Source organism: Hippocampus bargibanti, linkage group LG16 (assembly GCF_051943395.1).
Source record: "Hippocampus bargibanti isolate YZ-2025 linkage group LG16, ASM5194339v1, whole genome shotgun sequence".
In the NCBI taxonomy this organism is placed as follows: domain Eukaryota; kingdom Metazoa; phylum Chordata; class Actinopteri; order Syngnathiformes; family Syngnathidae; genus Hippocampus; species Hippocampus bargibanti.
Window position 1 is genome coordinate 12,121,362 of NC_142749.1, and position 21,100 is coordinate 12,142,461.

General features: G+C 38.5%; 2 protein-coding genes across 3 annotated transcripts in view; both read left to right on the forward strand.

The window, feature by feature from the left end:
- The first annotated feature begins 782 nt into the window (after positions 1-782).
- Positions 783-9,467, forward strand: tmem135 (transmembrane protein 135). The gene is made up of 15 exons (XM_089017529.1): positions 783-973; positions 1,315-1,442; positions 1,603-1,695; positions 1,795-1,828; positions 2,060-2,125; positions 2,202-2,248; positions 2,320-2,361; positions 2,448-2,618; positions 3,527-3,596; positions 3,673-3,840; positions 3,914-3,977; positions 4,056-4,132; positions 4,946-5,044; positions 5,123-5,190; positions 7,002-9,467. Exons 1-15 carry the CDS (start codon positions 836-838, stop codon positions 7,150-7,152), a joined length of 1,416 nt encoding a protein of 471 aa, XP_088873655.1. The 5' UTR covers positions 783-835; the 3' UTR covers positions 7,153-9,467.
- Positions 9,468-9,727: 260 nt separating this feature from the next.
- The window catches only part of ltn1 (listerin E3 ubiquitin protein ligase 1), a 45,381-nt gene continuing 34,008 nt past the window's right edge, over positions 9,728-21,100 (forward strand). For both annotated transcript variants that reach the window (XM_089016651.1, XM_089016650.1), the window contains exons 1-23: positions 9,728-9,864; positions 10,821-11,027; positions 11,246-11,344; positions 11,564-11,794; positions 11,857-11,909; positions 11,985-12,165; positions 12,274-12,447; positions 12,655-12,845; positions 14,373-14,523; positions 14,603-14,848; positions 14,925-15,224; positions 15,304-15,513; positions 16,130-16,171; positions 16,257-16,437; positions 16,683-16,922; positions 17,229-17,379; positions 18,458-18,608; positions 18,697-18,907; positions 18,985-19,141; positions 19,854-19,967; positions 20,072-20,199; positions 20,292-20,427; positions 20,895-21,039. In XM_089016651.1, coding sequence (XP_088872777.1) covers positions 9,823-9,864; positions 10,821-11,027; positions 11,246-11,344; positions 11,564-11,794; positions 11,857-11,909; positions 11,985-12,165; positions 12,274-12,447; positions 12,655-12,845; positions 14,373-14,523; positions 14,603-14,848; positions 14,925-15,224; positions 15,304-15,513; positions 16,130-16,171; positions 16,257-16,437; positions 16,683-16,922; positions 17,229-17,379; positions 18,458-18,608; positions 18,697-18,907; positions 18,985-19,141; positions 19,854-19,967; positions 20,072-20,199; positions 20,292-20,427; positions 20,895-21,039 — 3,741 coding nt within the window. In that variant the 5' untranslated portion in view covers positions 9,728-9,822. The remainder of the gene's footprint in view (positions 9,865-10,820; positions 11,028-11,245; positions 11,345-11,563; positions 11,795-11,856; positions 11,910-11,984; positions 12,166-12,273; positions 12,448-12,654; positions 12,846-14,372; positions 14,524-14,602; positions 14,849-14,924; positions 15,225-15,303; positions 15,514-16,129; positions 16,172-16,256; positions 16,438-16,682; positions 16,923-17,228; positions 17,380-18,457; positions 18,609-18,696; positions 18,908-18,984; positions 19,142-19,853; positions 19,968-20,071; positions 20,200-20,291; positions 20,428-20,894; positions 21,040-21,100) is intronic.

A 21,100-nucleotide genomic window follows, 5' to 3' on the forward strand; every position in this document is an offset into this window, starting at 1 on the left:
CATGCGTGCAATCCTTTACGGTTATTTTGACAGATTGTGAAGTCCTCCTGGGAAATTAATGTAATGGTTGCAATAATGTGAACGTGCGCAGTCAGGAGTCACGAGAATTTAGCGAATCGATTGTCAAAATTTCCACATGGAGATTGACAATCGCTGCAACTTTTCTTTTCAGTGATTTAGAGTCAAGTCAAAAAGAGGCGCAGGCATCACAGTTATTCAAAATGAGGTGCAATCATCAAAACAATTCAAAATATGTGTGTATTGAATATAAAATGCATGATTTTTACTTTCATTTTTGGGATGCGCCTGTAGATATACATATTCACACAATTTCATAGAAATATTATATATGATGTATTTTCCCATATGCAATTCTGCAGCATTAAAATTAGCATTTAAAAAACACAGACTGGCAAAAACGGTATTTCTTTCAAACAATTAAAAATATTAGGTTATGATCTTCACCAGGATTGACAACGTCTATGTTGTTAAAACCAGTCTTTCATTGTGCCACCTTTCAATTAATTTGACAAATGATGTGTTATTTGGATAACCATTTGGATGACCAAGATGGACAGTTTACCCATCAGTTGTAATAATTATCAACACTAATAATATAACCACGACAATAAGAATCATCGTAATAGTTAATATGTATGTGATCTGGCAGATTATTATCTAAAATTATGTAGCAAAATAATTAAAAGTAAAATACAAGACAGTACAACTACAACCTTTTTTTTTTTACAAACAGAAGCATCTCGAGCGGGGCCGCGCAACTTGGGCGCGCACCCGACCCTTTCTGGCTGTCACTTGGCTAACAAGCAACATAGCTATGGCTGCCCTCAGCAAAATAACGCACAACTGCTATGAAGTCGGTCACACTTGGAACCCGTCGTGCATGCAGTCCACTCTGGACATAACGAAGGGTGCGCTGGAGGTCTCCTTCAAAATATACGCCCCGCTTTACGTGGTAAGTCGTGCCGTTTCACCGCACATACGCACGAAGCTAACATTAGCATAGCAAACTCGAGTTGTGGAAATGTTTAAAGTCCTGCTGAAACTCAGCTAACTCACGTTTGGGACGCCGAAGGACCCTGGAGGTGCTCAATAAATCTGGTTTCGCGTCTGAAGAAAATGTCAAAAATAATTTATTGATGAGCATCGCTCAAATTCAATTCAGGCTGATTCTTTTACATACACGTTGTCATACTGACCAGCACAACATAGAGTGTCAAAACACACTATTCAACACTGTTGCAGTCAGAGGCTCGATAATGACAATTTTATTCTCTCTCCATGATCACCCAACAGATAGCAGCTATTCTTAGGAGAAGGAAGAAGGATTACTACTTTAAAAGGCTTCTTCCCGAGATCTTACAATCTACCTCTTTCCTCACAGCCAATGGAGGTCTCTATATATTCTTCTTCTGCGTTCTCAGGTCAGTTTTCTCCTACAGCTTTCATTGTCTTTATCGTTCTAGATCACCCTTGATAACTGCATTTCATTTCACCGACTGCATCGAAAATGGCAACTCTATCAAGTGCTGTGAAAATGGTTTGTACTCACATTCACATGATAACACAATATTTCCACTGAAGGAAACTGCTGGGAGGGTTTTATTCATGGTCGGCTGGGTTTGGCTCAGCTCTACCCGCCTCCTATATCGCTATCCTCTTGGAACGTAAGAGCAGGTTAGATTATTACTCTTAAATTTTCCATAATAAATACTGTGCAAATTGTGTTGTGTATGCCGAAATTCTGTCTTTTTATGACACACTCTCTTTGTGCAGGAGAGGACTCCTCACCATATATATGACAAATCTTGTAAGTACGGCTATTTTTAAGACTGTATTTATTCAAGTACTCAATCAAAAAGGAAAAAAAATGATATTTTAAATGAGGCCTTTTGATAAGCTGGTGAACCTGAAACTCCCTCCCATGTTAGTGTAGACATATGTTGGTGCCCATTTAACAATGCAGCATGTTTGTATAATGAAAATTAAGACCCAAACAAGTTGTGATGTGTGAGTGAGCCTCGGTATTGTTGTTTTGCAGGCAACAGAGGCCTTGTTCCGAATGGCCGTAACACGGGGCCTCATCACACCTATCAAACATGGCGAGGTCAGACACAAATGAGTTTTGGTGATTGGCGATCCTTTTACTCATCTGTTGTACTTTTCTTTTTTCCCCCTTTTAGGTGCTCCTCTTCTGCATAACTGCATCACTCTACATGTTCTTCTTCAGGTCAGTTCCTCCTTAATGGAATTATCTCAAGATGATTATTTATGACAGATTGTGTTTTTATTATCCCGCAGGAGTAAAGATGGCCTTAAAGGCTTTGCATTCTCCGCATTGAAGTTAGTAACTGTTTCACTTTGCTGTTTTTAAATCACTCTGACGTGAATACATGTGATAATGAGTGTGCATGTTCTCTGACTTTCAGATTCATCATCGGCAAGGAAGAGATCCCATCTCTCTCCGTTCCTGCTGAGCAGGTTACCGCAAGTTCCCGAGAGGCGTTGCCAGCCTCAGAGACTTCACATGTCTCAGTTATGCGGACCGACTCGAGGAGAAAATCTTTGCTAGCCTACACGAGAGAACTCCTGGAGTCAATGTGAGGGAACCCTCTCGAACTCCTACTTCATTTTTTTCCCCGTTGAATCTCATTTGATTAAAAGTCAGTTTTTTTTCTGAGAGATTTGGATTGGAATTTGACTGTTTGTTGAATGACTTTGGTTAGTATTACTCTAAGTTGTTGTCAAGTACATAAAAGGTGGTCGTGGGTAGACATGTTATTCTTTATTTGTTTAACTTATATATAATATATGTATTATGTATTTTAATTTAATGTAATTGAATGCAATTTAATTTGGTTTAATTAAATTTAATTAAATTACATTGTATTTAATTTAATTTAAATTAATTATTTAAATTCAATGTACCTGCACTTTAATTTTATGTTATTGTGTTTTATTACTTTATTTTATTCTACTATTTCTTTTTATTTATTTATTTATTTATTTATTTATTTATTTATTTATTTATTTATGTTACTTAAAAATATATTTGTACTTAATTTATTGTAATTTTATGTCTTATTTTCTTTATTATTTATTAATGTTTACATTTTGTTTTCTCTTTTTTTATTTATTATGTTTTATGTTTTATGTATTCTTGTTTGTATTTTGGTTTTTTTTCTATTTTGTATTTTTGTACTGTATTTCATTAGTACAGTAAAGTCTCGTTATATCGATAGTACTGCTTATTACGATACTATTTCTATGAATGCAAGGAGAAAATTTACATGCCGCAGGATCGGATATATCGATAGTCCGGTTATATCGATATTTTTTCAGACTCCCGAGAATATCGATACAACGAGACTTTACTGTATATTTTATTTTTATAATTGTATTTTTATCTATATATTTTGATATTTTTTTTTTCTCGTTTATTTTCATATTTTATTTTAATTTTATGTAATTTCATTTTATGAATCTTTGCATCTGTGCAATTATCCAGATGTAAACGAGGTCCAAAACACAGATGCTGCAAACATCATCAAGACAACTGCATTTCCTACTGCATTAAAGTAAGTCTCTTTGCTTATGTGACCCTCACAATCCCTACTTCCGAATCTTCATTGACATTAGATGCTTTCTGCTTAGGGTTTTGTGAGGATGTTCAGCGTCGGCTACTTGATTCAGTGCTGCCTTAAAGTACCCTCAGCTTTCCGGTACCTCTTCTCGAAACCTTCACGGCTCCCCTCGCTCTTCTACAACAAAGACAACTTCCAGCTTGGTGCCTTTTTGGGCTCTTTTGTCAGCATCTACAAGGTATGTTTGTTTAATGTATGCCATTAATTGGTCAGTTTGTTTCCAATTTGAACTCCATTTCTGGTCCGTTCAGGGAGCAAGCTGCTTGCTTCGTTGGTTGCGGGATATTGACGATGAGCTCCACGCTTTGGTGGCCGGTAAGTCAACACTTAACGCGTTTAGATAATCCATTCTTATTGTATATCAACGCATGCGTTTCTTATCGGTCTTGCCAGGATTCCTGGCGGGAATTTCCATGTTCTTCTACAAGAGCACGTCGATATCCATGTATCTCTTCTCGAAGCTGGTGGAGGTAAAAAGAGACACATTTGTTTTGGGATTTGTGGGAAATGAGTAGCAAGGTTTTGGAATTAACTCATTCACTGCCAGACGATGTGCAAAAAATGTGTCCACTGCAGTGCCATGGTGTTTGTCATTTTCACTTAAATTCCGGGACTCACAGAATCTTTAGTTTTAGGACTACAAAAAACATTCAATATAGTGTTAGAAACATTAGACTCTCTTCTTTCATCAGAAAAAAAGAGTTAATTCCTAAATTATATGGGTGTGGAGTTATATGAGATTGAAATGAGGGCGGCTGTCCAAAATACGATGCAATACATACACCTTATACAAACAATGCAATACATACACAAAGGGCTAACATGGAAAAAGGGAAATGCTGCCTCCTTGTGGAAAAGAAAAAAAAACATTGTCAGAGGCCATGGCCAACGCTTTATCGGCTCCCAAGCATGAAAAAAACGAAACCTACAGAAATTCGGGAATGGCGCTCTGCATAATATTTTGAATTCCCGAATACATTCGTGAACGGCAGTGAATGAGTTTAGGAAAAGTAATAAAATAAAATAAAAATAAAAAAAATACAATCTAAAACATTACTTACGTTAGTGAGCGAAACGAAAGTCACTGCCTGAAACTACATCGTTACATAAAAAAAAAGACAATAGTTGATTTAAAGTGAGTCATCCAATGACATTTTTTTTTTGCGACACACTTTGAACAAGATGTCCACGTCCGCACAATGTTTGCTTGTTCCTCTCACACATATTCGTTATTTGGAGTTGATCAGTAACAGTACACCCGATAACGTCCCCCTCTCCCACAGACCTTGTACTTCAAGGGCATCGAGGCTGGCCATTTCCCGTACTTCCCACATGCGGACACATATCTCTACGCCATCTCCACCTCCATCTGCTTTCAAGCTGTGAGTCACATCCAAACACAACATGCCATGTGGATCTCATTCATGCGATATGTGATGAGGAATTGTGGTTGTTATTAGGCTGTGATGGAGATGCAGAATCTTCGGCCCGCCTATTGGAAGTTTCTTCTGCGTCTCACTAAGGGCAGGTAGGAGGGATTTGTTTCAGTTGTAAGGGGGGGCAAATCCAAAGGGAGACTATTGACTTAACCAATGGCGGGCAAAGTTTGGTCCAGGGACTATAAACTTTTTGGGACGTTCGTCATTATAGCACAGCAAACATTTATGTTGTCAGGAGGCTTGTAATAATGTTTGCATTCATTTAAAGGATGCATCGTGTGTCGCTTTCTCGGTCAGGGGCGTTCCCTCCGTGACGTCACTTAAGGGAGCGTTATCAACTCAAAAACAAGACTTCCTGAATATTCAGCACAAGTCTTAAAACGTAAAATATATCTATATGTGGTGGAATCTTTGTAAAATGCGCTCAGTAGAAGTCATTTGAAGTGATTTTACAAATTATGGACAGAACTTCGGGGTGTCGGTTGTCCTTTTATTTTTTTTCTAAAATTGTTTAATTAAAATGCATGCATTGCTTTTTAGTTAATTTTACATTCATTCATCGCAAATAATCTTTTTTTTAAATAGCATTTAGTACATTCTACTTATAGGAATGCGGTTAAGCATAAAATATACATTAGTAAAATAATAAATGCAATATTATAATATAAATAATTGGTTGATTAATTTTAATGAAATTATTTCTTGTTTTTTAATCCATTTACGCCTTTCCTTTTCAAATGCATTAATGTTGTTTCTTGTCACATTAATCATTGTTAATCATATATCATTATTATTAATTATATACTCAGTTTGAACCTATTTGATACTCTGTTTTGATTTTTTTTTTTTTTTTTTTGTGAATTCATCCGTGTAAATAGGTTAAAATGAGCATGGATTATTTTACCAAAGTACGGTTTTACCCACTGTTTTCTTTTTATTATCCCATAGTTGGTGAATTAATAATGATGAAAGGACAACCGACGTCTCCGGACAAGTCGTGTCCAGAATTTGTAAAATGGCTTCAAATGACTTCTACTGAACGTATTTTACAAAGATTCCACCACATATAGCTATATTTTACGTTTTAAGACTCGCGCTGAATATTCAGGAAGTCTTGTTTTTGAGTTGGTGACGAATCCGGACGTGACGTCACTGAAGGAACGCCCCTGACCGAAAAAAAGACACATTGTAGCAGTCCTTCCATCACGTCAATGTATTTTGCTATACTCGTTTGGTCTGAAAACCTCGTATTGCACCAAAAAGCCGCCAGAAGAGGGCGACCAAGCTCCATGGAAGGAATTTATCAGCCAGTATAAACGGGCTGATTAATTGCTCAAAGGAGCTTGGATGCCATTTTCTGCCTCTTTTTGGGTGATACATTTCCCCCCAATGTTTCCTCAAAATGGCACGGAATAAATTCTTTAATCGATTGCAAACATGTATGCTTTCCTCTTCAGAACTATTTGAATCATATTCATAACTGGAGGTGTAACAAGAAAGCATATTCTCCGAATCTGAAGCCATTGTTTTGATTCTCTAGCAATGCACGACATATTGGCGTGCCGTTACGAACTGGGGGCGGGACTTTCTGAAAATGCCCAGTTCGCAGCTCAAATTTTGCAGATTTTGGACACTTTAAATCATTTTTATTGGTGTTTTGCATTTGACTAAAAATATCATACTGCGTGTTTTGGGTATTTTAGATGCTATAAAACGTTTTTCTGATGTCAGTTAGGAAACAAAAAAGTGATTTCTGTTGTCCTTTAAATTCTTTGTGAATGTCACTTTTCAATAAGCAATCATGATTGCGCCATTCGTGTACTGTATTTTCCGGTGTATAAGGCGCATCCCCAATGATTAGCTTGCCATACGACTTCTATGATGATATTTTTCTTTGCAGGTTTGGCCTGATGAACCGACAGCTCCTGGATGTTTTTGGCACTGAGGCCTCCAGAGAATTTCAAGGGTTTGCGCCCCAACTGGACCCACGCTATGTTTCCTTGCCGAGCCAAACAATACTTCCACCAGGGGGCGACGTTCAACTTGGATGACGCCAGTCAAGCGTGTGGGATGAGGACCTGAGGTGATTAGAAATGATCATATTTTGCTAAGAATTTTTATTTGGGGGACATCTTGACCAGCCTGTTCTAGGGATTGAAGGTTGCACAAACTGGGAGGGAGTTGGCCAGATACGTTTTGATGGCCTATCGACCTCATGAAAGCATGCAGTGACCATTTCTACAATTTTCCGATAAATCGGCCATCAAGATTGTAGCATTCCACGACTCACATCTTTCTTTCTCAGGTTCAGGTTGAATTTTATTGCAACCCAAGCGTGTTGAGTGTTTGGAATGGTTGATGAAACTAATGGTCATGTTTTTTTTGTTGCATTAATAACAGTTGAAAAAAACGTATACAAACGAAATATAACAGGCATTGATGGGTGAACAAGTGTGGTTGACACATACAGATGTGATTGGTGTTTAGATGAACTCAACCAAGTCATTCAGAAATCGGAAATAATTTGTTTCGTCCAAACTTGAATTCTAAAAGTAGATGAAACCATGACCAACTGCTGCAAAGAAATAGCCACAGATGTTCCCGTATACAGCTTCAGCTGTTGTTAAAGCGCTATATATATCAATATGTATTGTTTTATAAAAATGATTGTGCGCATTGCATAATCATTTTAAAACATTTAGTACGACCCTCTTGGCCCTGGTAGCAAAAGGGGTCCTCGTGCATTATTTTCATTTGTAAGGAACAATTGGCTGTGTTACTTCCGGTTAGAGTGAACGCTGGCGCGAATGGCTGCCGCTGCTCACTGGCACAACAAAATTATCGGACTGTAAAGTATCCTTGAGAGTTTTGAAAGGCACTTATACATGAAATTTATTATTATTATTATTATTAATTTAAGATAGTAACATTTTATTTGAGTTCATGTCACTTTTTCACCATGACTTCACTACACAGTAGTCCACTTAGAAATTACTTTGAGTCTTTTGAAAAATATACTTTTTAATTACTTGTTTCTCAACCCATTCAGTGTAAAAATGCACAGCCAAGTTAACTATATTTTTTCTTTTTAGATACTGTACATGGGATTTTTTTATGATGAAATTAAAATGACACCTAAATGGAACAGAATATACCAGTAATGCATCAAAAATCAACTTTAATTGACCAAAAACGGACGAGAGAAGCGTCACATTATTTTGACAGACATAGACTAGTCCAAATAGTGGAATTGTTTGAGTTCACAGGACAATTAAAAGTTTGTCTAATGTTTACCACCAAAGAAACTAATGTTATATTTATATTTGTTGGGCTGCAGTTTACGTAGCTACAAGAACTGTTTTACTCAATGTATCTGCAGGTTGAAAAACTGTTTTCCCCTATAGTACTTTCATTGTGTGTGCCAAAAACCGCACAACATATGAAGTGGCTTTGTTAACATACTTTACACAGATGAGTTTTATCTGGATTTTTTATTTTCAAGTGGACCACAATCAATCACGTATTATTGGGCTGTAAAATGTCAGTTTGTTTCTGAATATTTTACACTCAACACTCCGATACAATTTTCGACACACGTGACCTCTGTTAGTTTATTAATTGTTGAAACAATGACATCATATAAGTATAATCTATGTTCATTACACTAATATTTGTCTACACATATTTTCGATGTATGTGGAGATGAAGCATTAATTAAAAAAAACAACAACAACAACAATTCATGACGCTGAAGTTTGTTTTTGTTTTGTCTATGCATGATTGTAATGAACATTTCTACATATGGTGCATGGCACATGAGTGCACCACATAGCCCTTAGTGTCCTTGAGAGTTTTGAAAGGCACTTATAAATGAAATGTATTATTATTATTATTATTAGTAGTAGTAGTAGTAGTAGTAGTAGTAGTAGTAATAATAATTCAGCTCACCAGTGACAGGACATTGTTTGATTTTCGATGAATGTGGCAGAAAGAGATTGTAGACATTTATTGAAATTAATGCTGGAAAATTATCAATTTGTTTTCTGTTTTGGTATGTCACTAGTTATCATGAATTACTGAAAAATAATGTTCACAATTGATATTCTCATGGGAATGTATCTTATTTATAGTATACTTAAAGATATTTCGAGGAATTTCGTTTTTTTTTTCCAGAATTGCTTTGAGATTAATCAAATCAACACACCTTATACAGTAGATAGTAATGGCTAGTAATGGATAGAGTGGCTGCCTTTCCAGCAGCTCATGTATTTTGTTTTTCTACTTTCATTCCTTTCATCACTTTGCTGCTGTGAAATGTAAATTTCACCACTGTGAGACTAATAAAGGCATATCCAATCCAATCCAATCCAATGGTGGTGACCCGAATGATTACCTTGCAGTAAACAGAAGTGACGATGCCTTTGAAAGAAGTACATTTCAGTGTAAAATGTCCACATGATAATAAGTGTACGCCAAAAAACGAGGATCGTTGAGTGATGCTGAAACAGAACATAGTTTTATAGTTCTTTTAAAATATATCACTGATATTGATAATAAACATTTCGCCACCATCTTAAATCCAAGTTTGCAAAAAGAGTGTTTTATTTTGAAAACGTTTTAAGACAACCGATTTCCGCATCCTCACATGTAGCATGTTGTGATCGAGGTACTCCTAACTTTTTCGTGGCTAGAATAAAGATTTACATCATTTTCAGCACTCAATGGGGGGCAAAAATAAACAACGAACGAAAGGGAACGTACGGGTAAGTTTGATGTGTCTCATCCGTGTAGAGTCGCTGAGACTGAAATCTCAGGCTAAATAGCTGCTAAATGATGCTAGCTGCAATTTGGATGCAGTGGAAAGAAATGCACACATATTCTATAAAAACAAGACTGCGGATGTGAAAGCAGTAGTGAGACAACCCAATATAAATAGGATGTTCAAACAAACGTCTTGTACTCGTTGTGGTACGCCACAAAAAGCAGTGTCAGGCGTATGGGAAAATATGTAAAACTATGACAAAGCTAATCACTATGTTCGTTGCTGCAAGAAACAAGAAAAGAAAGTGAAGGTTGATGCAGTAGATCACAGGTATGTGTCAAAATCAGGGCCCGGGGGCCAAATCCTACCCATCACATCATTTTTTCGGCCCGCGAAAGCAAAACAAACTTGTGCTGATGCTTGTTAAAATCCTAACCAAAATTTCATATTTTTGAATGTAAACCACAATGAAGGTCGTTATTCTTGACATCAGATTTGAAATCTAACGATTCATTAATTTGTTGTGCATTCTATGTGTAATATGTTGATGGGATTAAACATTCTAATGGCTTCCCCAAATTCATAACGGCCCTTGAGACGAAACCATAACTACAATGTGGCCTGCGGCAAAAAAAAAAGACTTTGACACCCCTGCAGTAGATAATCATTATGAAGTAGAGGAACTCGATGTGAATGCTGTAAAAGACAAAAGAGGAGAAAAAGATTGGATGACTACATTAAAAGTGAAAGACATCCATCTAAAATTCAAATTGGAAACTGGAACCAATGTGAATGTCATGCCACATACTGATTTCATGAAGATCAGACAGAGACCAAAAATACAAAGAGCAAACACAAACATATGTGTTTTGTGCTTTACAGGAGGTGACATTTACGGCATTACCTGTGTCTGTTTGTCACGGCTTTTCTGTGTTTCACTTAAACTTCTTACGATAGCCGTCAAGTAGCGGGCGGGCTGCCGAGGTGTTGACCAGGGAAGGTGGCGCCATCCCGGGGTTCGTTGGTTTTGATACAACACTTTCTTCTGAGTTGAGCTACGTGCCTGCTTTTCATGGAGCGGAGGAGCTCGACTCCCTGGTTGATGCAGACTTTAGATTGGTGCTAAGGAAACTTTCCAAAAGGGATGTCGTCACCAGACTCAAGGTAAGTTAATGCATTGAATGTGTCTGAAAAGCCATCACTGCCAAAATTAGAGAAATAGTATTACATATATCACCATTCTAAGACTATGCATCCGGCAGGAAATATGTATTAATCTTTGTCATGCATGACCCTAAAGATAAGAAGCCATGCAGAAATGTATTGGGTGCGTGGTGTTCAAATTTCACAGTGTATCTGCTAAGGTCTTTTGCTCTTTCTAGGCTGTGCAGGACTTTGGATCCATGTGTCAGGAACGTGGCGCCGAAGATGTTAAAGGGGTTCTTCCGTATTGGCCGCGAATTTACTGCAAGATCTCGGTGGTGAGTAGATATTTTACTTAACACTCATGTCAACAATTATATTTCTTCCCCGAGGTCGTCTCAGCTACTGCTCCTTTTGTATAAACTTTATTACAAAAGTAAATATTATGTCTATGAATGTCAATCAAAGCTTAGTGTTAAATCAGAACTGGTGTGATATTTAATACTATGTCTGTTGCAAATAGCTTAATATTTAATTTTTTTTATTGTGTCTTTTAGGACCATGATCGGCGCATCAGAGAGGCCACCCAGCTGGCTCTTGAGCAGCTGGTTCTGAAAGTACGCCGCAGCTTGGCTCCCTTCCTGAAGAGCTTGATGGGCCACTGGATCCTGTCCCAATGCGACACCTACACGCCGGCAGCTTCCGCCGCACGGCGAGCTTTCCAAGCCGCCTTTTCATCCGCCAAGCAGCCGGAAGCCCTCAGTTTTTGCAAAGATGAAATCCTGAATGTGAGTGGTAATGGTATGGATAATTCCACATGATTTCTGAAACCCCGAATGTCATACTGCAGGTACTTCAAGATATTTTATTAAAAGACACCGCGGACACTCTTAGTGATCCTCAGTAAGTCTACCTCAGTCATCCTGATATCACTGCTGTTTTGTCATGTTAAATATATATTTTTTCCCCTTTTGCCAGGGCCGTGACAGAAGATGAGCGAGAAGCCAAATATTTGCGGATGTTGACCAGCTCTCTTCTCGGCGTGAAGAGACTGCTTTCCTTGCTGCCCCAAAATGACATGGCCGCCATGGAGCTCAGACTAGCTCATCTTGTCAACCCTGCCAAGGTCTGGAAGTACAGCAAACACAAGGCACCGCAGGTCGAGTTCATTAAAAAAAACATTATGGGTCAAAATATCTTTCGTAGTGATACTCTTTCATGGCTTTTAAATGTGTATTGTGTAGTTAAAAAAATGTGTACTTCACAGGTAAGAGGAGCTTTCTTCGAGATGCTATGCGCTGTGTGTGAGTTGACGCCAAGCGTTGCGCAAAGTGAGGCACCGCGTCTCTGCCCGGCTGTTCTCCTTAGCATCGACGACACTGATCCGCTGGTGCTACCTGCCGTCTGGGAATCTGTTCTCCACGTAGCCTCCTCCATATCTGTAAGCACCTCTTTTCACTGATCTTTTAATTTTGATAGCTTCATTTACACTGCTTGTCTCAGTGACTACTTTTGATGTAATATCTAGATCATTTTATTTTGCATGGGATAACACAGAAGTAAACAAACATGCCTAAATACTAGACTTAAAACCATATAGAGTAAATCTAGTCCGAATGAACCTTTAGGTCTTTTTTTGCTTTTGCAGGACTGCTGGACACACGTGAACTCAAAGAAAGGCTTCCTGCCAAAACTTTGGTCTCTGTTAAAAGAAGGGGGCAAAGGCATGGCCAAATACCTTCATCCCAATTTGATGCCTTTACTTAGCAAACTGCCTCAACAGGTCACCAACCCAGCCTTGGAGTTCCACACGACTTTATTCACCTCGCTCATACTTGGGTAAGTCTTCCACTTTGTTTGCATTCACCGGCGCAAGTCTATTACGATTAGCGCTTATTGCATACAGTGATACCTTAGCTTACAAACTTAATTGGTTCCCAGAAAGTGTATGTAAAGCGAAAAGTGTGTCTTCCAAACATTAATTTCCCATAGGAAACCATTAAAATGACAACAATCAGTTCCCAGGTCCCCATAAACCATAATTCTCTACTAAATTAGCTTTAAAACGACATAAAATATACCTTATTTTATGTGTAATAAATGTGCTACTGTATTGTATATAGACATAATAGACATCTGTGTATGCGTATCATAATGGACAAAAGTAAATAAAACGACTTTATGATTCGCGTACATGTACTTCCGCCGAAAATTAGTCCGCCAGCCATTGTGGCGCTCCGTGTGTTTCCCAAAAAATAGTTTGTATGCCAATATTATATTCTCACGAATTTAACGTTCGTAAGGCGAAAAGTCCATTAGCTAAAGCGTTCGTAAGCCGAGGTATCACTGTACTTCTGTTAAAATAGCTAAAAAACAAATTGTGATAGAAGATATCTCGGGCTTTTTCCTGATCTGCCGGAAATTGCTGAAAGAGATAATCGAAAAATCATTTAACCAAAGTGCATTGCAGTATTTACATCAAACATGGTGGATGGTTGCAATATGGAGCGTGAGAATAGGAGTAAAACTCGAAAAGACATTATAAATGGCAGCAAACAAACATTCTCGTTTTTTTAAGAAAGAATCGAAGAGAGTAGTGACAATTCGTTGCAGCAACCTGCTGTTAATGATTCAAATTTAGTGGCTAATGGGAAGGATTTCAGAGCTGTTGCAGCACAAAGAAATTTGTTTACGGTGACACTAGCAAGAAATATTGTGCTAAGTCTGTTCTCTTTGTCCTCTGTAATATCGTATAATATCCCAATAGCATAGGATTTTGAAAATGTTTGTTCATTTTATATTTGAATACATTTTTTGACTTGATTTAAAATAGTTTGTTGATATATGAGAAAAATAGATTTTACCCAATTAATGGTTTTTCCTTGGCAATTTATAAATATGCATCATTGCATGTATTTTAGTTTATTTCAATCAGTTTTATAGTAATAATAATGCATTTTATTTTCAAGCGCCTTTCAAAGTTCTCAAGGACACTTTGCAGTCACAGACAAGCATAGAAAAAAAACAGATACCATCTTCTTTTCCTTTCGGCTTTTCCCTTCAAGGGGAAAAAACAGATACAACAATAAATAAAATACAATTATAAATAGAAACAAGTGATAAAGCTGCACAGAAAATGAGATTTTAAGTTTTTTTTATACTTCTGCAATCTAGATAAATTGGACCCTATCCATTTTAGAATTTGGCTCCCTTTTCAGGCACAAGGGGACCAACTGCCCCCCTTTTTTAATTTCCAAGATGCATCCCTGAAGATGGTTCTGAGAAATTTCATTGATGCTTTAAAATCCGCGATTGCTATATTGACATGACTCAGCCCCGTTTATTTATTGTGTGTTTGATGTTTAGCATTTCCAGTGAGCGTGCAGCCAATAGCCCCTCAGAAAGTGCCGTTATTGTGACTGCTACCGTAGAGTGCTTGAGGTACTGCATTCTATGCAATTCATCACCGGACGAAGAAGATCAGTGCAAAATCCGGACCATGCTTATTTCACAACAGGTGAATATTAAACAGATGACTTTGCTGTTTTTCATCATGCAAAAGAAAAGTTCCTAATTGTCCACCTTTCCTCTGTTAGCTCTTGCCGCTACTTGAAAAGGCTTTTGAGAACTTCACACTTCAAAACGGTCCCCTGTTCCTGTTGGTGACCGAAATGCTCGTTTCCTGGGAGAAGAGGGCCAGCGTAGAATCTAAAGGCCAAAAGGATGTCTTTCAAGAACTACTAGCAGACTTCTGGGAGGAGCTCGGCATTGTTATTACCCGCCACGCAGACAGCGAGGAAGCCTCTCCACAAGCTTTGGAGGGAATCGCCGCCTTGCTGCAAGTCTGTTTGCTCAATTCCCAAAATAGACTCGGGCAGATCAATGCGGCTCAACCCTCGCTATTTTTCATTCCTCCAGGTGATGCGCTACCCAGAGAGAGTCAACAGAAGACACACGCAGAAAAAGAAGTCCGTCAAAATCAATTTATCTGAATCTGAAGATGGAGACAAGCCTGGCACGGAGGAGGAAGGCGAGGCGGTGAAGACGCAGCTCACGTCGGCTAAAATGTGCAGCTCTCCGCAGACGCGCCATTTTGAGGAAGTGGTGTGCCAGCTGGTGCAACTGTGCCTGGTGCATGTGAATGAGAGAAGCTCCGAGAGACATCTTGTCTTCCTTTCCCTTCTGCTGCAGTCTTTTCACACAACTAATATCTTTGCTGTAAGTCTTCCCCACCACATCCGAGTTATAATGAAACACAACTGAAGCCAGTGAATCCATTCATCACAATTTGTCTCAGACGTTAGTCGAGTTGGATGATGAAGGCAACCGACAGAAGGCCGAAGGACGTACGAACAATCCGGCCGTGCGCTTCCTTCTGGAACGAGTGATGCCGTGGTTGTCAGATAAAAAGCGGACGGACACGCAGCACCTCGTGGAGATGCTCTTCAGTTCGTTGTCTTGCTGCAGCCGCCAGGAAAGCACCCGCATCCTTGACCACGTTACCGAGGTAAGATCCATTTAGCCATTTTTGAAAGCTGTATGTGACTTGAATAGTATAAGATCTACTTGATACAGTGACATGCATGTACATTTCTATTTGTAGAAATATAGATCCAGTGAGAATAAAACTATTTAAAATCACATTCTTTTTTTATCTCCTGTTTCTATTTATATTTTTATCCACGACCGGGCCGCCATTTATAATTTTATCTATGGTTTTATTTATGGCCTGTTTTGTGATTGTAATTTATTATCATTGTCATTGTTATTGTTACTATTGTTATTGTTATTACTATTACGCTTACGCTTACTATTATTATTATTATTGTTGTTGTTGTTTAAATTATTTTTCATAATTTTTATTATTATTGTTATTATTTTTATTCTTACTTGTATTTGTATTTTAATTGTTTATAATTTTTTTATTTGTTTTTTTATTATTTGTATATTTGTTTTCACTATTAATATTATAAATGATTCATAGACCATATTGATGGATTTTTTTTTTCATTTACTGAATTGCATAGTCTCAGGTATAACACACTCCATGCTTTTGTTTGTTTGTTTGTTTGTTTGTTTTTGTTTTCATATTTCCACGATTTCCACTGTGTTTTTCTTTGCAGATGGAACTACATTGCGGAATCACATTGCAAATCATCCAGAGGGTTCGTGTCAATTTCTTCACCAAGACTCACAACATAAATTACCACATCGGGCGAGTCCAACATTCTGCTGTTCTCTCCCGACCAGGCGTGTGCTGACCAAGATACGCTTACGAATTGTAGAGAGTGGCTCAAAGGATCCCTTCTGGGCGAGCATCTTCTCGGTTTGACCCGGGAGCTCTGCAAGGTCAGACCTGGCTTCTCCAGCTCTGCGTCTTCGAGCAGCTGGACCCTCGTCAGCCTAGTGCTCTCACAACATCACAACAATGGTAGTGATGTCTCTGCTAAATTAGTTGCACACTGCATTTCAGTAGAAGTAGACATTTAAAGCCATAGACTGTCGAAGTAAAGTAGAACAATTGAGTAAGGAGGCCGTCGTCTATAATGCTGCTCTTCATGTTTTTTCCATTTTACAGCGCCTCCAAATTTCAATCAATCAAAATGTCTGCTCTCTCAATTTAAATCCATTGAAAAATCCATTGTGACATTTTATTCATTCTTAATTTTTTTCTAGAACCTCTAATAGGCGAGGCGTACATGGAGAAGATCTTAGAGAATCTGCATGCGACGTTGTCCGAGACCAAAAGTCTGTCAGACGCAGGCAACATGGAGCCTCTTGTGTCCTTCATCTGCGACGTGGCCTCCACCTTCTTCTCGTCCGTGCAAAACTGCCTGCTCCTTCCTTCTGCCGAGGAACTACTCTTCACCGTCTTTCAGCTCATCGCCCAAGATCAAACTCACACTTATCTGTCAGGTGGGACCTTTTGATTAATTCACACTCACTGCCATTCCCGAATTTATTCTGGGATTGAAAATATGACGTAGAGTGCCATTCTCGAATTTGTTCGGTTTTGGTATTTCTTGCTGGGGTGCCGATAAAGCGCTGGCCAGACTTCTGGCAATGTTTTTTCCCTTCGACAAGGGGGCAGCATTTCCCTTTTTTCCATGTTAGTGCCCCTGGCACTGGAGTGGACACATTTTTGCACATTGTCTGGCACTGAATGAGTTAACAATGGATCTTTCAGCGTGAAAGTAATATGTATTGATCCTTTCCTGACAGACTCCCTGTTAGATAAATTGGGGAAAGTATGTGTTGCGGGCGTCCAGTCACTGGCTCAACACTCTGAGTATGAAGTGGCACAAGGTGGTTTCCTCCACAGTGCCGCCATTTGGGCGCAGGGCAGATTACTCACGTCTTTGGACATCAAAAGGTAAAAACGTTCACCCCCAAATTCAATGATGAACTATTTATTTCATATGACAACATTCAAATTGATGTACAGTGATACCTCGGCTTACGAACGCTTTAGCAGCGCCACCGTGGCTACCGGACTACTTTTCCACACACCCTTTTTCTGAGTGCATATGTGGTTTGCTATTGAGTTGATACTTTTGCATTTTGGGGACCGAAAAAGACTCTACCACAGGCTAGTGTTAAGCCGAAGAGGACACAAAAGAAAATTACGGTAGAGCAGAAGAAGATCATCGAAAAACACGAACAAAGTGTACGTTTGTGTGACTTTGCGTCGACCATTGTTACGTGTGGCTAAGGGTGTTTCTGAGTTGTCTAAGCAACGGTCTCACAGCAAAAAGCAGCTCGCAGGGGACCGTGTTCGTGAGGATATTATCACAGAGAAAGCATGGCAACGTCACTCGGATATCATCAAAGCAACTACATCAACGGAAGACAAACGGAAGACAAAGACAACGGAAGACAGAGACAAATGTCAGTGTCACAGACGTCAAGCACAGGTTTATTATAAAAATAAACAACCATTTTACATTGATACTATTCATTTGAACTTGGGTCCTAATATTTATGGGCTGGTATGAGATCCCGATGGTGTGGTAACCATTATTTACGAAGGCGGAAGTAGTCGCCGAAACATGTCAGGTATTTGAACACCTGCAATACACTGTCTGTACGTAAGGAATCTGCTTAACATTAACATTACATCAACAACCTATACAAAGGTAAATAAAACGACTTTATTATACTGTACTGTTTATTTCTCTAATTATAATACAATAGCACATTTATTATACATAAAATAGGGTATATTTTGTGTAGTTTTAAGGCTTATTTCGTAGAAAATTATGTTTTATGGGGAACTGGAAACGGATTATTCTCATTTTTAATGGTTTCCTATAGGAAATACATTTTTGGAAGACACACTTTTCGCCTTACACACACTTTCTGGGAACCAATTAAGTTCGTAAGCTGATGTATCACTGTAGTCGATATTGAACTTGAGACAGAATTTTTATTTGTATTTTTTGGGTGTTTAGTTTGCGGTATTTAGTTCTGGCTGTACAGAGTGTCGTGGAGACCATCACCTCTAACTGCGATCAAGACTCTGCCATCCTTTCCCAATTTTTTACCTACTTGATGCCCAACGTCAACGGATGGGCAAAACTCAGGCAGGCTTTGCCTTCACATGTAAGACAAACAAACCTCATCAAGTCTGTGGAATAGTTCTACTCTGTATTTATGCTGATTTTACATCGATCACCTGTCTCCTCTGAAGTGGGTCAAAACACCTTTGCTGACGAGCCGTTACAGAGGAGTTTGCCTGACCTCGCGCGAGGACATGTGGAAACAGAAAATGGTCAAAGACTTACCAGCCCATTTATGCATATGTGCCTTGCTGGGAAAGGTGTCTCGTTCTGCCTCGCTTTCAAACAGTAACCAAAAGGATGACAAGTGCCAATTACAGCTGCCAAACTTGATGCACACGGGTAAACATACAGCACATACTATATTTTTTCTATATGCATGTATACATGTTGAATGTGTTTTTTTTTTCATGTATCAGTTGCAGAGTTGCTGTATGCACTGCAGTGGTGTAGGGAGGTGGAGTATTCCCCCGCTCTTGTCTCCACCTATCACGGCCTTATCACTGAATGGGAGCTGTCAGAAGGTCTGCATGACTTGGTTCCAACCACAGATTTGCTGGAGATTCTCTACTTAAGGTCAGAGTGACTCCGTGTTTTGTAACAAGCTATAAATATGCTCATGAGACCACCCTGGACAGGTTTTCTACTGTTTATATCATATCACAGCATCCCCCCAGCAACCCTGAATTAACATTTTCCTGCCTGTCAATGTACATTCGACTAGATTGATCTGTGCAAAAGGTTCCAGTTTTCTTATTGGACTTGCCCCTGCGGCAAGATTTATGGAAATGTTTTCAAATGTCTTTGACGTATAGTGGTTAGAAACATACAAATTACTAATATATTTTAAGTTTTAAACACCTCTCTAATCCCTGAAGAAAAATTAAAGGGGATTGGAGGGATTGAACCCTGCACCTTTGCGCTAAGGGGGATGTGCTAACCAGTCAATCACCGCACCATCCTTAATAGTTATCCTCAAGAAACAAATTTATAATGATGGGTTTTAATAGTGTTTGAAAGCATGAAATGCTTAAGAATGTAGAAGCAACTATCGCCTTGTAATTTGCATTTAGATAACATAATAATTATATTTTGTAAGCGAGATGTTTTACTGTTGGTGGACAAATAAACAAATGTCTTGAAATAAGCGGGGGTAATTAAGTCACGTCAGTCCAGGGGTAGCCGAAGAGCAATCTATATTGTTTTTCTTTACAGCTACCATAGGGCTTGACAGATAATGTAAACATGGTAAGCAGCATAAAATGATACGTTACATTTTATCCCATAGATCAATCGAGCTTGGTGGTCTGTGGTCTCTGACGATGGAAAATTACATTCGTACCCACAATCTGGCAGCCACTCACGGCACGAGCTTGAGGAAGATGTATGGCTCTGTGGATAGGTCAGTGACAATAATCCTGTACTCACGAGTACTTTTTTTAGTGCCACAGTACTTTTAGCTGAGTATCTTTAAAATGTAGGTATGCTTGGTTGTTCATGTTTCAGTTTATGGCCCATGTCACCAAGCAAACTGAGCACACTTCAAGTGCTCTGCCCCATCATGACACAGGAAGAGCGAGAAAGTCTGGTTGCCCTGGCAACAGCAGGAATCATCAACTGGGAAGAAGATGACAGTAAAAAGACATGCACAATGTGTCTCCTCATTGCAGTCAAGCAAGAAATATCAACACATGTCATTTTTTTTCCATTGATGTTGTCGTCCCAGATGTGTACGGGAATGTGGTGGTGCTGTTGTGTTGTCTGCAAGCTGACACGCAAGTGGAGGACGAGGTGGTGCTGGCCATCTTGTCCACCATGATGCAGTGGAGGACCCATAAAGAGGATTGGTTCCTTTTTGGCAGGTAAGACCATATATGGTTATCCACCACGACATTTTTTGTTCCAACTAATTTCTGTAGTAAAAGCCAACACTTTATTTATTTATGTATTTATTTATTTAAAAACACCCGGAAATACATTTTACTAAGCCAATGCTTTATTTATTTATTTATTATTATTTTTTAAACACCAAAAAATATATTTTTGGGTGTTTAATATATTAAATTTATTTTGCTAAGCCAATGCACGATTTATTTATTTATTTATTTATTTATTTATTTATAAAACACCAAAAAATATATTTTGCGAAGCCAATGTGTTATTTATTTATTTATTTTTAAAACATAAAAAATATGTTTTAATCTTTCAGTTTCTATAATGAACTAAAAACTAAAGAAATTAATTATTGAATAAAAAAATATTTTTTTTTTTCAATACTGTATTGTATCTTGCTTTGTTTGCCAAATATCTCTCCTTTGTGTTTTATCAGTGACCTATCCAAAGCAACTACACAACAGCTGAACCTGACAGTGGAACTGATTCGCTTCCTATCATGGCTTGTGACATGCCGTCCGACAATTCTCGGGAATAGCCACTGGGATTTCTTACTCTGTGCAATGTTAGCCTGGTTAGAGGTGAGCATCCATCGTCGCCTCTTTTTGTCTCCTCCTCTATATGTTGCCGTCTTATCCGCTG

What these genes read in the sequence shown, in the direction of transcription:
- tmem135 (XM_089017529.1), top strand. Translation starts at nt 836, where the DNA reads ATGGCTGCCCTCAGCAAAATAACGCACAACTGCTATGAAGTCGGTCAC. An exon ending in AGAGAACTCCTGGAGTCAAT is followed by an intron (nt 2,619 to 3,526) that starts GTGAGGGAACCC and finishes GCAATTATCCAG; the next exon opens with ATGTAAACGAGGTCCAAAAC. An exon ending in CTTTTGTCAGCATCTACAAG is followed by an intron (nt 3,841 to 3,913) that starts GTATGTTTGTTT and finishes TGGTCCGTTCAG; the next exon opens with GGAGCAAGCTGCTTGCTTCG.